Source organism: Mytilus trossulus, chromosome 1 (assembly GCF_036588685.1).
Source record: "Mytilus trossulus isolate FHL-02 chromosome 1, PNRI_Mtr1.1.1.hap1, whole genome shotgun sequence".
NCBI classification, from domain to species: domain Eukaryota; kingdom Metazoa; phylum Mollusca; class Bivalvia; order Mytilida; family Mytilidae; genus Mytilus; species Mytilus trossulus.
The window spans coordinates 55,390,410-55,404,669 of record NC_086373.1 but is presented as its reverse complement, the minus strand read 5'-3'; the positions used below and the strand labels follow the sequence as shown (position 1 = coordinate 55,404,669).

Sequence of the window (14,260 nt, the reverse complement as noted above, 5' to 3'; positions counted from 1 at the left end):
TGTCGTTCTTAAGAGACTGTTTCCTAGTTAATGCATACTGAATGCAGGGAGCGTATTTTGTTCTATGTAAGAGACTGTTTCCCTGTCGATGCATACTGAATACAGGGAGCATACTTTGTCGTTCTTAAGAGACAATTTCCCTGTCAATGCATACTGTGTATAGGGAGCTACTTTGTCGTTTGTAAGAGACTGTTTCCCGGTCAATGCATTCTATATGCAGGGAGCGTATTTTGAAGTTTGTAAGAGACTGTTTCCCTGCCAATGCATACTGTATGCATGGAGCATACTTTGCCGTTCTCAAGAGACTGTTTCCCTGTCAAGGAATACTGTTTATAAGTGTTATACTTTGTCGTTCGTAACAGAGAGCTTCCCTGTCAATGCATACTGTATACAAAGGGAGCAGACTTTGTCGTTCTTAAGAGACTATTTCCCTGTCAATGCATACTGTATATAGGGAGCATATTTTGTAGTTCTTAAGAGAGTGTTTATCTGTCAATGCAAACCATATGCAATGAGCATACTTTGTCGTTCGTAAGAGGCTGTTTCCCTGCCAATGCATACTGTATATAGGGAGCATACTTTGTAGTTCTTGCGAGAGTGTTTATCTGTCAATGCAAACCGTATGTAGGGAGTATATTTTGTCGTTCGTAAGAGGCTGTTTCCCTGTCAATGCAAACCGTATGCAGGGAGCATATTTTGTCGTTCGTAAGAGGCTGTTTCCCTGTCAATACAAACCGTATGCAGGGAGCATATCTTGTCGTTCATAAGAGGCTGTTTCCCTGTCAATGCAAACCGTATGCAGGGAGCATATTTTGTCGGTCGTAAGAGGCTGTTTCCCTGTCAATACAAACCTTATGCAGGGAGCATATTTTGTCGTTCGTAAGAGGCTGTTTCCCGGCCAATGCATACTTTATATAGGGAGCATACTTTGGCGTGCGTTAGCGAGTATTTCCATGTTAATTCAAACTGTATACCGGTAGCTAAACCGTATTCATAGTGCATAATTTGTCGTTCGTGAGAGGTTGCTTCCCTTTCAATACGAATCGTTTGCAGAGAGAATACCTAGTCGTTCGTAATATGTCTCAATTGTTTTTTGCGTAGTGCACGTACGAAGTAAAGATAATTGTCAGAATAATCCTTCACAAGGCTCCATGCTTTAATCTTGATGTAATAGGTCTCATATGCCGTCTTTGATCCAGTTTTTTCTCTTATGTAAAACATCTGAAATTGGAAAAAAGCCGGTATATGATGAATATTTAATATCCAATAATTTGATTTAATTTATACCAAAAAAAAAGAGAAAGAAATTGATTTCTAAAAACACAATACAGGATGTCACTCTAGCTGTACGTCTGGTAAGGATGATTTTATCGAAGAAAAACACATACATTTTCAGCCATAACGTACCGTTGAATGCAATTGTGTATCTAATACACTTTTTTCCACAATAAGCAGCGTTGTTTTAAAGTTATAGATCGGCAGAATCTTTACTATTAAATGAGAAGACCTCATTTTGAGAGTCGCTTCTCTTCCTTCCACAATAAATTAATAATCATGTCTATTTGTTCTATAGGTACCATACATAGTCGCATGTGTAATGTACGCTGTACGATTATTATTAAAATGTATTCAATTTGGATAACGTTGGGAGAAAAATGAAAATAAGAGCGTCCGAATATTGTTTTGTTCATCGGAAAGACTTTTAAGTACGGACAACACTTCCGTTTTCAACATTACACATTATTTTTGGCATAAGTACTCTGATACAGGACAATTATTTTCGCGGTTTTTTATACTATGAGCAAAGTGTGTCTGCTATTTTACATTTACTATAAATATCCGCGGTGTCAATGATATAATAGCTATATTACCTAGAACTAACTTGGAAGATATAGTAAACTGTGTATGTAATTTGCGAATCATAAAAATCTAATGCTTTTTTCACTGTATTCGTGATGACTTTCTTATGTAGAAGGATAAATAAACAGACGACAAATTCACGATTTTGGAATAAAATAAGAAACAATTATATACAATGTATTATCGTCGGTTATCTCAACGAGATTGATTTTCTCTCTAGAGCCGGTCACTGCGAAAGCGAGAAAATCAATTTTACTTAATTTTCATCGTATAAAGTCGTAATTTAGACTCTCTAACACAATTTATGAGGTCAGAAGGATTGATTATATATGCATACTTTGCGAGTGTAAGTCTGAGGTAATCATGTAATATATCTTTAAATTCTGAAAAATGGCGTGAAGTGCTTATATTGTCTATATATATTTGGCTATACTTTTTGGACCTTTTGGATTATAGCTCTTCATCTTTTATATATGCTTTGGATTTCAAATATTTTGGCCACGAGCATCACTGAAGAGACATGTATTGTCGAAATGCGCATCTGGTGCAAAAAAATTGGTACCGTTGATTTTATTGTCAATTCTATTTTCTCTGATAATTGGTTTAGACCCAGATCTATATTTTGGGTCAAATATATACCTTGCTATGACCCGTCATCATTGTATACATATATTTTGAATAGTTAGGGCAGCAACCATTTAATTTTCGGGTGTGTGGGCCTCGGATTATTATTTTTTTTTTTTTGGGGGGGGGGGGTCAAACTTGTTTTCAGATTGAACCAAAATGACTTGTATTTTTTTCCAGACAAAGTAACTTGTAACTTGAGGAGGGTTTGGTTTAATGCCCCTTTTGGAGAACATCATTTTGAATCGAAACTGTCATTTTCGATTTCAAATCGTCTCTGATCAAATAAAGTTAATGAAGATGAAAACAATATTTTGCAGGTTCAGTAGGACATTTAAATTAAATAAGAAACTTGTGTTTTGGTCATTGATTTTTGCTGTCCTAATACTTCACCTTACAACGACAAAATTGTTCGGGTACGTAAAATAATTGTTGAACTCTAAAATGTATTCATTTTCCCCGTCATGTTCCCTTTGTTGCTAGTTTGCGACGACTAGCCAATTATTATCATAGGAATATATGTAGCTACATATGCAATGCTATATATATATATATATATATATACAACTCGTCTAAACATCAACCCAACAATGTTAGATCTGTAAATTTGCTTTCGCAAATTTTTGGTTCTTCCCTCGCCGGGATTCGAACCCATGCTACTGTGATATCGTGACACCAAATCGCCTGCACTGCAGCCGTCCCGCTAGACCACACGACCACCTGGGCTCTCAAAAAAGAGCTTTCGGTGGCCATATGTTACCTTTCCACGTCAGTTTTAATCTAGCGGCGTACTACAGTACATGATATATTAGGCATGAAGATGTTATTGTTACAGATCAGCTAAATTATCTATAGTAAAGGATCCTACAAATTAATGTAAGATACAGTCACAGAAAATAATTATATTCATAAGTACGTCTGAGTCAGTGACAACCCTACAACAGATGTGTCCATCGGATCGCCATCAATGATGGTGATACATGGCTGTGTACATAATGTATATACAACTCGTCTAAACATCAACCCAACAATGTTAGATCTGTAAATTTGCTTTCGCAAATTTTTGGTTCTTCCCTCGCCGGGATTCGAACCCATGCTACTGTGATATCGTGACACCAAATCGCCTGCACTGCAGCCGTCCCGCTAGACCACACGACCACCTGGGCTCTCAAAAAAGAGCTTTCGGTGGCCATATGTTACCTTTCCACGTCAGTTTTAATCTAGCGGCGTACTACAGTACATGATATATTAGGCATGAAGATGTTATTGTTACAGATCAGCTAAATTATCTATAGTAAAGGATCCTACAAATTAATGTAAGATACAGTCACAGAAAATAATTATATTCATAAGTACGTCTGAGTCAGTGACAACCCTACAACAGATGTGTCCATCGGATCGCCATCAATGATGGTGATACATGGCTGTGTACATAATGTATATACAACTCGTCTAAACATCAACCCAACAATGTTAGATCTGTAAATTTGCTTTCGCAAATTTTTGGTTCTTCCCTCGCCGGGATTCGAACCCATGCTACTGTGATATCGTGACACCAAATCGCCTGCACTGCAGCCGTCCCGCTAGACCACACGACCACCTGGGCTCTCAAAAAAGAGCTTTCGGTGGCCATATGTTACCTTTCCACGTCAGTTTTAATCTAGCGGCGTACTACAGTACATGATATATTAGGCATGAAGATGTTATTGTTACAGATCAGCTAAATTATCTATAGTAAAGGATCCTACAAATTAATGTAAGATACAGTCACAGAAAATAATTATATTCATAAGTACGTCTGAGTCAGTGACAACCCTACAACAGATGTGTCCATCGGATCGCCATCAATGATGGTGATACATGGCTGTGTACATAATGTATATACAACTCGTCTAAACATCAACCCAACAATGTTAGATCTGTAAATTTGCTTTCGCAAATTTTTGGTTCTTCCCTCGCCGGGATTCGAACCCATGCTACTGTGATATCGTGACACCAAATCGCCTGCACTGCAGCCGTCCCGCTAGACCACATATATATATATATACGAGTCTAAATTGAAAACTACGTTCAAACCTATGACTGCGTTGGATAAAAACCGCAATTTTTATACGTGTGCATGTCAAACAAATTTCGTTGTAAAAGGGTCTAAAAACAGCACAAACAACATTTTCCAAAAGACCAAAAGCGTGAAAAAGTATATTTAAACAAAACGCATTTGACTAACAGGTCGAACAACTGATGTTCTTTAACCCTGCTGACTGCCATTGACGATTGCCAAATAAAACTGATCACAAGATGTTAATATAAATTTAATACGTCACAGAAAAAAAAAATTGTTAACTTGTGGACAGGATGTTGTGCCACAAACATTCGGTGTCAATATTTCTTTAGTACACCATATCCGGATTTCGACAATAAATGTCTCTTCAGTGATGTTAGGGATCGAAACGGTATTTGGAAGGCCATATAAAAAGTACCCTCATTTTTTAGAGAAAGTACCCTCATTTTTAGATTAACTCTTGAATTTTAAGAGTCAATATATAGGATGAACGGATCATATAAACCGGAGGGAAAATATGATACATGCCCAAACAAAAAATATAAACGAGTCTAAATTGAAAACTACGTTCAAACCTATGACTGCGTTGGATAAAAACCGCAATTTTTATACGTGTGCATGTCAAACAAATTTCGTTGTAAAAGGGTCTAAAAACAGCACAAACAACATTTTCCAAAAGACCAAAAGCGTGAAAAAGTATATTTAAACAAAACGCATTTGACTAACAGGTCGAACAACTGATGTTCTTTAACCCTGCTGACTGCCATTGACGATTGCCAAATAAAACTGATCACAAGATGTTAATATAAATTTAATACGTCACAGAAAAAAAAAATTGTTAACTTGTGGACAGGATGTTGTGCCACAAACATTCGGTGTCAATATTTCTTTAGTACACCATATCCGGATTTCGACAATAAATGTCTCTTCAGTGATGTTAGGGATCGAAACGGTATTTGGAAGGCCATATAAAAAGTACCCTCATTTTTTAGAGAAAGTACCCTCATTTTTAGATTAACTCTTGAATTTTAAGAGTCAATATATAGGATGAACGGATCATATAAACCGGAGGGAAAATATGATACATGCCCAAACAAAAAATATAAACGAGTCTAAATTGAAAACTACGTTCAAACCTATGACTGCGTTGGATAAAAACCGCAATTTTTATACGTGTGCATGTCAAACAAATTTCGTTGTAAAAGGGTCTAAAAACAGCACAAACAACATTTTCCAAAAGACCAAAAGCGTGAAAAAGTATATTTAAACAAAACGCATTTGACTAACAGGTCGAACAACTGATGTTCTTTAACCCTGCTGACTGCCATTGACGATTGCCAAATAAAACTGATCACAAGATGTTAATATAAATTTAATACGTCACAGAAAAAAAAAATTGTTAATATATATATATATTCAAATACTAATACATGTATTTTTCGAAATCTTCCCCAAAAAACTTTTTCGAAATTAATATTGCATCCAACCGAACTGTTCCTTTACTAATGATCAGTATTATGATTTTGGTATCAGTAAATTAATACCACATGAACCATTCTAAATAGCCTTCAATTTGTACCTAGATATAGGAATATGTGGTGTGAGTGCCAATGAGACAACTTTCCATCCAATTTGGTTTACATATATGCACATTCACGGTAACCGTTCTACAATCTGGCTATGCCTATATTTTGACATTACACAAGGTCATGTGTTACTTGGACTATTAAGGGCATCCGATACAGTGTTGATCTTCCGGCGATTTTCTTTTTGATAGAATTTTCATACAAGCTTTTAGTTTACCTAGTCAATTCAAATATATAATAAAAAGATATACCTTCCAGTGCTGATCGTTAGAGTTAAATGGGTCAAAATTTTAGACGTTAATTTTGCTAGAAATTTCGAGTTTTGGTACATATTACTTTATTTTTCAAAGGATATACACACTTTTCAATGACATTTCTTTTGAAATAAATGATTTTGGAAATAAAAAGGATATTTGTTGCTGTATACATATATAATTGAAAAATAATAATCATTGGCTTTTTCGTAAAAATTGATGCAATTAATATTGAATAATGTTTTCAAACCTAATGTCATTTACAAAAAGATTGGTCCGTGAACTCGTTTTCAAGTTAAACCAGTCTGAATGATACAAATCAGCCGAAAAAAAAATTCCGATATGTAACAATTTGTCGTTGGCTTTGGACTAGCTGTCACTACATGTATATGAAAGTACTCTCAGATTTATATTTAGTATTCTCTTTGTTGTGGGATGTATAATAGAAATGTGCCACGTCTGATCTGAATTCTCATAGGATCATTTCTGCCTTGTATCGAACCCTTTGTCAACTGATTTTCATAGTTTGCTCTTATGTTTAACTGTGGAACCACTGTCCTAGGTTAGGAGCGGTAATAAAAATCCACAAACTGAAATATAACTCCGCCACATCATTCTGTACGTGCATGCCCTAAGTCAGGTGATTTTTCAGTGGTTGTCATTGATTCATGTCTATCATATTTGGGTTTTTTTTTGCAAATTTGTTTTGTTATTATTTAGGCCGTTTTCAATTTTTTGAAGCATTACCGTTGGCTATAATTACTTACCTCCACATCTCCAAGTTTTGTATATTACAAATAAAACGGAGTGGATTTTGTGGTTTGTTTTTTTTACAAATTCACACCTTTTTATTGATTAGGAGAAACAATTTTATGGATATTGAGGACGCATACGAAGTAATGGTAAATGCAGTAGCTAGCTTTTGATAAGTCAAGTGATCAAGGGGATGCCGACAACCACTGGAAGTACACTCATCATAGATACCAGGACTAAATTTAATATACGCCAGACGCGCGTTTCGTCTACAAAAGACTCATCAGTAACGCTCGAATAAAAAAATATAAAAAGGCAAAATAAAGGACGATTTTGAAGAGGATTGAGGACCAAAATTCCTAAAAGTTATTTCAAATACAGCTAAGGCAATCTATGCCTGAGGTAGAAAAGTCTTAGTATTTCAAAAAATTGAAAATTTGTTAACAGTAAATTGATAAATATAACCATATCAATGACAATTCATGTCAGCACAAAAAGTGCTGACTACTGGGCTTGTGATACCCTCGGGGAAATAAATCTCCACCAGCAGTGGCATCGACCCAGTGGTTGTAAATACACTCATCATAGATACCAGGACTAAATTTAGTTCACGCCAGACGAGCGTTTCGTCTACAAAAGATTCATCAGTGACGCTCGAATGAAGAAATATAAAAAGGCCAAATAAAGTACGAAGTTGAAAAGCATTGAGGACCAAACTTCCTAAAAGTTTTTTCTAAATACTGCTCAGGTAATCTATGCCTGAGGTAGAAAAGCCTTAGTATTTCAAAAAAATTACAATTTTTTTAACAGTGAATTTATAAATATAACCATATTAATGACAATTCATGTCAGCCAAGAGTTTGTTTGATAAGGGCAAAATATTATACGCAACTAGCCCCGTACAGATCCGTCAATCAGTTTTTGTCGTATTCGAGCCCGAAGAGAAGGTGTCACGAAGTCTAGTAATTTAAACGATACTTTTTAACATTGTCTTAAAGCAGGAGGTGTGGCTAGCCATTTAAACAGGTTCCACCAACCATTTTTACTAAAATGGCCTGTACCAAGTCAGGAATACGACAGTTGGTTTCAAATAACTCGTTTTTATGTATGGTAGCATTTATTTGTTAAGAAATCAGTGTTCCTGTTGTTCCTGTTGTTCCTGTTGTTCCTTTGTATTTTCTTTTATGTGTTTCTCTCAGTTCTAATGTGATGCCCGGATTTGTTATTCTCTCAAAAGACTTATGTCTTTTGAACACCGGTACACTCCTAACGTTCAACAATGTAAGTCATCGAAATAAGGGATTTTTTTCATTTTGCAACCGGACATGGCTCACGAATATGTACATCCAAACCGATGATCCTTTCATCATGGATTTATTGTCGGATGGATAACCTATTGCTTCAGATTTTGGATACAAAAGGGTAGACAAGTAGAATCTCGAAAAAAATTGCTAATTAATTCAAAAGTGAGAGAAGAGGTCAGACAAAAGAAAACTTTGATCTTTGAAATAAGTAAATGTATTGCTACTCTCACTGTATATATTTATATATCGGTTGATTATTGTAGATGGCAGATTTTGTGCCCTGGATACAAAAAAGACGTCGACACGTTTACAGCTACTGATTTCAAGTATTATGAAAAATACATAAAGTATAAAAGCCTAGATTTCGGAAAATCTCTTGCTTATTTGCCGAAATCTACAGTGGAAATAATCAACAATAAATCAGCTACGTTTACTACTGGTGATATTATAACACTTAGAATAATCCTCCATAATAAAAATGGTGACGTTGTAACTGAAAGTGGTGACTTTCTAAAAGTTTGGATGTCTGAGAAAGGGAAAGGCGCAGGTTCAGCGGGGTATATAGTAGATCATGGTAATGGTACGTATATCGGAGTGATAAAAGCATTATGGTGCGGATATCCGAACATCAAAATTTCATTGTCATTTCCAAAAGAATCAATTGGACTATTTGTAAACTACATATACAAGAATGGAATGTTGAGGACTATGAAAGGAGTGTTTAAGAATGCACGTGGAGAAACTGGTAAAGGTCCATGTGGGATTCACACACGGACAAAACACGGCATCTGTGACTTTACATCAAAGAATTATGGAATGAGATGGTTTTGTTCATTACCAGATACACCTGGGTTTTATTGTTCAGACTGGTATTCCATAATTGGAGATACGAACAGGTCTACATTTACAACAACACAGAGGAACTTCATAAGGTAATACATTTGAGATACCTATTTCGTTACATGATTGATCTTCTTGTCGTTGCATAGAAATTTTTGAAGCGATTGCTGCTTGTTGATGAAAAATAATTAGTTTAAAAACCCTTACTGTTCAAGGTTGAGATAGTTATCATTAGCATCCACGTAAGACCTTCGTAACGGTATTCTATTTGATGAGTCAAGGAGACAGCAATTTAGCCAACAATAATAAAAATAAGTTTTATTAGAATCATTGTGTTTCTTAAAGTAACTCACATTGCTTATATTTTCCTTGTTTTGCTTTTGCTGATAATTTCCCATATATTAAACTCATCATAAATACCAGAATCAAAATTTCATATTAACGCCGGACATACGTTTCATATATAAAAGACTAACAAGTGACTCTCGAATAAAAAAAGTTTAAAAGGCTAAATATAGTACAAAGTTGAAGAGCATTGAGGACCAAAAAGCCATAAAAGTTTTGCCAAATACAGCTAAGGTAATAATACAACCATATTTTTAGATTCTCATAAATTTAAACTATGTTTAATTGGCTAATTAATAAGTAGGGGATTTCTGAATCACAAATAACGTAATGTATTAAAGAAACAAACAGTTGGTTCGGACATTTGGTTAAGAATTGTGAAGAATTATTGAAACAAAGGGAAATTCACAAATTATACATATTTTCATGTTCATATCAAACCAATGTAATTTTGTGTTATGACTGCTTCTATAAGTAATTTCATATAGTTGTAAACGCATTGACTGTGCCTACATTTTTAGAATGAACTTCAGTCAACGCTTGTACACCCCAAGAAATTTTAAAAAAGAAACATTTTATTCTTCATGCTCTTAAGTAAGGTATTTTTACAATTATAAGAACACGTACATGTATACCCTGTCGATGTTTAAATTGTGGTTATGCATAATTATAATGCTTTTTTCAAACTGGTTATAATAGTTTTACACTAAATAAGTTGCATGTGCACTGATATATATTTTAGTGTCAGAAGCTTGGTTAATTTAATAGTTCAAATAAATTGTTAACCTTTGTATTGTCTCTCAAATCTGATTTCAATATTTGTGACGTCAGTTCAAGGTGTCGAATATCAGAAAATATTACTGTGGGGAGAATTTGACATTTAAAAGGACATACATAATGCATTATGAACAGGAACAGGAAACAATTGTTTGCATGTATTGCGAGTAATGCAAATGCAAAAACAATCTTCAATTTAACTTGATCTCGTTCATTTATAGCTAGGCATTTCTTGTTTCCTTGATATTAAATATATTTAAGAGATACATAATGTGTTTGATTTGATTGACAATATGAATATGACATAATGAAGTCTTTTAAGATTTGCAATTGGTGACGCTTTGACATATACATTTATATACGGGTTTCTTTTCAAGCATAAAACCCAAAATGTTGTTTTCATACTTTCAGTTCTACCAGTAATAAAATTATAAAGGAAATTAAAGTTGAAGTACATGGTGGTAAGTATTAAAGTATCTCATGCACAGAAATTGGTTTCTTACAAATTACTCAACCCAGTACTTAATTTGAGCATTATTTGATCAATTAATCTGTAAAATAAATGGCTTTTAAGTTAAGTTAAGTTTTTTAAGCAAAATTTTGAAAACAACATGGTTGTGTAAGATTTTCATTGCTCTATTGTTAAGTTTTCATGTCCGTCTCTTCGCTTTATGATGTGTATTTAACTCCCCAACTGTTTATTGTCTACTGCATTTCTGGAGTAAAAAAAGTAAATAAAGTGACAATCACTTTTCTTAAGTAGGATACAAACCGTTAAGACCAAAGCAAACACGGTAAGTTCACAAATAGAAAGCTGGAACCATCTTTGATCAATTGTCCCAAAATCAATTGATTCGTTTTCATCCATGCATGTTCCATCTGCATAAGTTATAAAACAATCGAATAGACTATCAATTAATTACCGAGTTTTGATTATATAATTTTTTAAAAGGTCACCTTTTCTGTGGGTGTAAATCCTGGTTCTCGGTAAAGTAAAAGCATCCAAGATTAATAAAATCTTACATATAAATGTAGTAATTTGAGAGGAAAGTTTACTATTTTGTTGTCTAGAGAAAATGTTAAGCAGATAATCCCCCGACCCTCAAAAAAATATTGTACCGATTGAAAACTTGATTTTACTTCTTTAGCTTGCTCTTATCTGACTTGGTACAAGCATGTCCAACTACAGAAAAAGGTAACCAGTCGCAGATCGTTTCAAAATCAATTGGTTATGTTCATACCAACCCCATAATATGTCAGTTTTAAATAATTATATATACCTTAGTCTTAAAGGGATACTTGAGTTGTGTGTAATAGTAAACTTAATTCAAATCGTCCGTTTGTATTTAGAATTTTGTAATTATCACTCTCATCATTTTTTTTTATACGTGTTTACTTATTCTTCTCTTCAAATACGGTATTCTTTATCAGAAAATTAAAAGGATTTCTGGTCAAGACAAATAAGAATAAAGAGAGGTTGTTTCTGTTTGCCTCGGTACCATATTCTTTGTAAGCGTACGTAAGATTATGAGTGGTATTGTCATTCCCGTGAAGATTTGTGATTCGAAACTATATTTACTCTGCTTCATTATTTCAATGTTTCGTGGTGTTAACCTCTTGTCATTCATTGGGTTTCTATGTCTGGGTATTTATCTTTTTCAGCTTGTTAAATATATATATAATATATATATAACTTTATTGCAGATAAATTCATAGATCACCCAGAGTACTTGTGTAGACAAATAAATCCTTCAGTCACATGGAACATTTCGTCCCCAGTTGGATATATTTATAATGAAACATGGCATAATCTCTTATGCCAAAACAATGTTGAACCAAGTTACAACAGATATGTATCCTGTCTTAAGAACAGGGAGATATACATGGTTGGAGATTCCACAGTGCGACACTGGCTTATGACAATTGCTGAGATTTTGAATCTGACATACTCAATAAAACTGACATTCCATCCTCATCATCCAATCAAAGCTTTCAGTAAAAGTACAAGAGACAACATTACTGTTACATGGGCTGCCCACGAGTTCCCATTTTTTGCTTATACATCTAATGCGACAATAAATTATTTTAAGCCTGCAAGATATCACCTCAACGAACTACGTTCTAAAAATCCGATTGTAGTACTGCATTGGTATGTTCATATAGGGTTTGTTCCATTGTCAGTTTATAAAGAACATGTAATGAACGCTAAAGAGTCTATAGTTGAATTATTGGACCGTGTGCCTGACGCAAAGATATTCATCAAAGGCCCACATAACTTACAATATACTGACGGTGTCCCATATGACTTTGTGAGATATTTACAGGATAGAATTATATTCAAAATTTTTGACAATATTAAACATAAGATTGTGTATTTAAACCAATGGGATATCACAGTTGCTTCAGAAAGCTACGAAATGCATCCTTCGAATAGTTTAAGACATCAAATGATACATGAATTACTGTCATATATTTGTTAAATTTTTTAACTTTTATACTATCCTTCTATATCTATTAAAATTAAAATAAAAAATATCGAAATCTATTACATTATTACACTTATTTGCATCTTTTAATGACAAAAACAGGTGACAGACAAGCGGAAGTGGTTCCCTGTCTCAAAACATTGATTACTTATTTTGCTTTAAATGCAATGGCGAAGAGTTCTAAGCAAGTAAGTTAAAATAAAAATAAACGATTAGTGAGAAGCCGTATGACCTAAATGATATAACAATAATTGCTTATCAATAATCCACATATGATCTACTTTGTCTGAAGATGTAGATTTAAACTTTGTCTGAAGAGGTAGATTTAAACGGACATTGGAACGAAATTCAATGTATATTTGAATTTAATGTTATAGACATTACATTAAACCTTTGTTCGCAAGTAGTTATGTGTTGTGATACGGTTATTCTTTTCGAACGAGTAAAATGATTATTATTTGTCCGAAGGCATGTGATTTCCTTGCACAAATCATAATAAACAGAGGACATTCACACTGATATATATTCTGGATAAGCATATGCATTTGCTTTTGAACGTTTATTTATTCTAGACTCAAATCCAATATTAGTGGAACAGAAGAAATATCAGATAAAAAAAAATCTATTTTTATGTGTAAAGTGTTAAAAGGTTATTTTAAAATCCTCGAAAATCTATATCTGTCAAACAAAACTTGGAAAGTGTCGTTTTTTATAAACGTGTTTATAAGATACAAAAAAGTCACATTAACAAAATAAAAGAAGAATGTGTTTGATGACACGTATGTTCCTACTAAAACTTTGCATTTTCAAAGTTAAAAAGGAGTAAAACAATCTACAGTGAATGAATTACAATTAAAATTCCATCTTCGTCTTCGAGTTGCGATTCTTAGCATAAGGTATGAGATAAATTAAAGTTAGAGCGTGGAAACCAACACTGACTTAACTTTACAATTTATAAAGAAGCATACGCTTGAACGGTAGGTAACTCACTGCCTAAATTCGAACTCTGTCTACGAGTTTTGGTTCTGAGCATTGTGTTTGAATTTCAGAGAAACTTTAGTGAGAGTGCATAAACAAAAATGGAACAGACAGACGGAAGAACGGATTGATAGACGGACCAACGGTCAAGGGTAACACATCATCCCCTTGTTGCCAACGGCGGGGGCATTAACAATGTTATTTGTAGTTATTTAAAAAAAAAAACTGAAAATAAAAGTACGTTTACTTTCATTTCAACGAATAAATAAACGTGTGACATGTATAGAACAATAGTTCTCTCTTATAACGTTTTGTATACATAACCATACATTTACGTTGAATTAGAACACATTTTTGTGATGGCCTGCTGAAACCCGCTTCTGTGTTTGTG

At 34.0% G+C, this 14,260-nt stretch overlaps 1 protein-coding gene across 1 annotated transcript; it reads left to right on the top strand.

Annotated features, from left to right (window-relative positions):
* Window positions 1–8,189: 8,189 nt before the first annotated feature.
* LOC134728201 (NXPE family member 2-like) lies at window positions 8,190–12,885 on the top strand. Its single transcript, XM_063592754.1, has 4 exons — window positions 8,190–8,218; window positions 8,707–9,375; window positions 10,817–10,866; window positions 12,110–12,885. The coding sequence occupies exons 1-4, from the start codon at window positions 8,190–8,192 to the stop codon at window positions 12,883–12,885; spliced, it is 1,524 nt and encodes a 507-aa protein (XP_063448824.1).
* The last annotated feature ends 1,375 nt before the right edge of the window (window positions 12,886–14,260 follow it).

Bases quoted from the DNA above. Each gene is read 5' to 3' on its own strand.
- LOC134728201 (XM_063592754.1), top strand. From the start codon at position 8,190: ATGGCCTGTACCAAGTCAGGAATACGACA. The intron at 8,219-8,706 runs GTTGGTTTCAAA...TGATTATTGTAG, and splicing joins ACCAAGTCAGGAATACGACA to ATGGCAGATTTTGTGCCCTG. The intron at 10,867-12,109 runs GTAAGTATTAAA...ACTTTATTGCAG, and splicing joins TAAAGTTGAAGTACATGGTG to ATAAATTCATAGATCACCCA.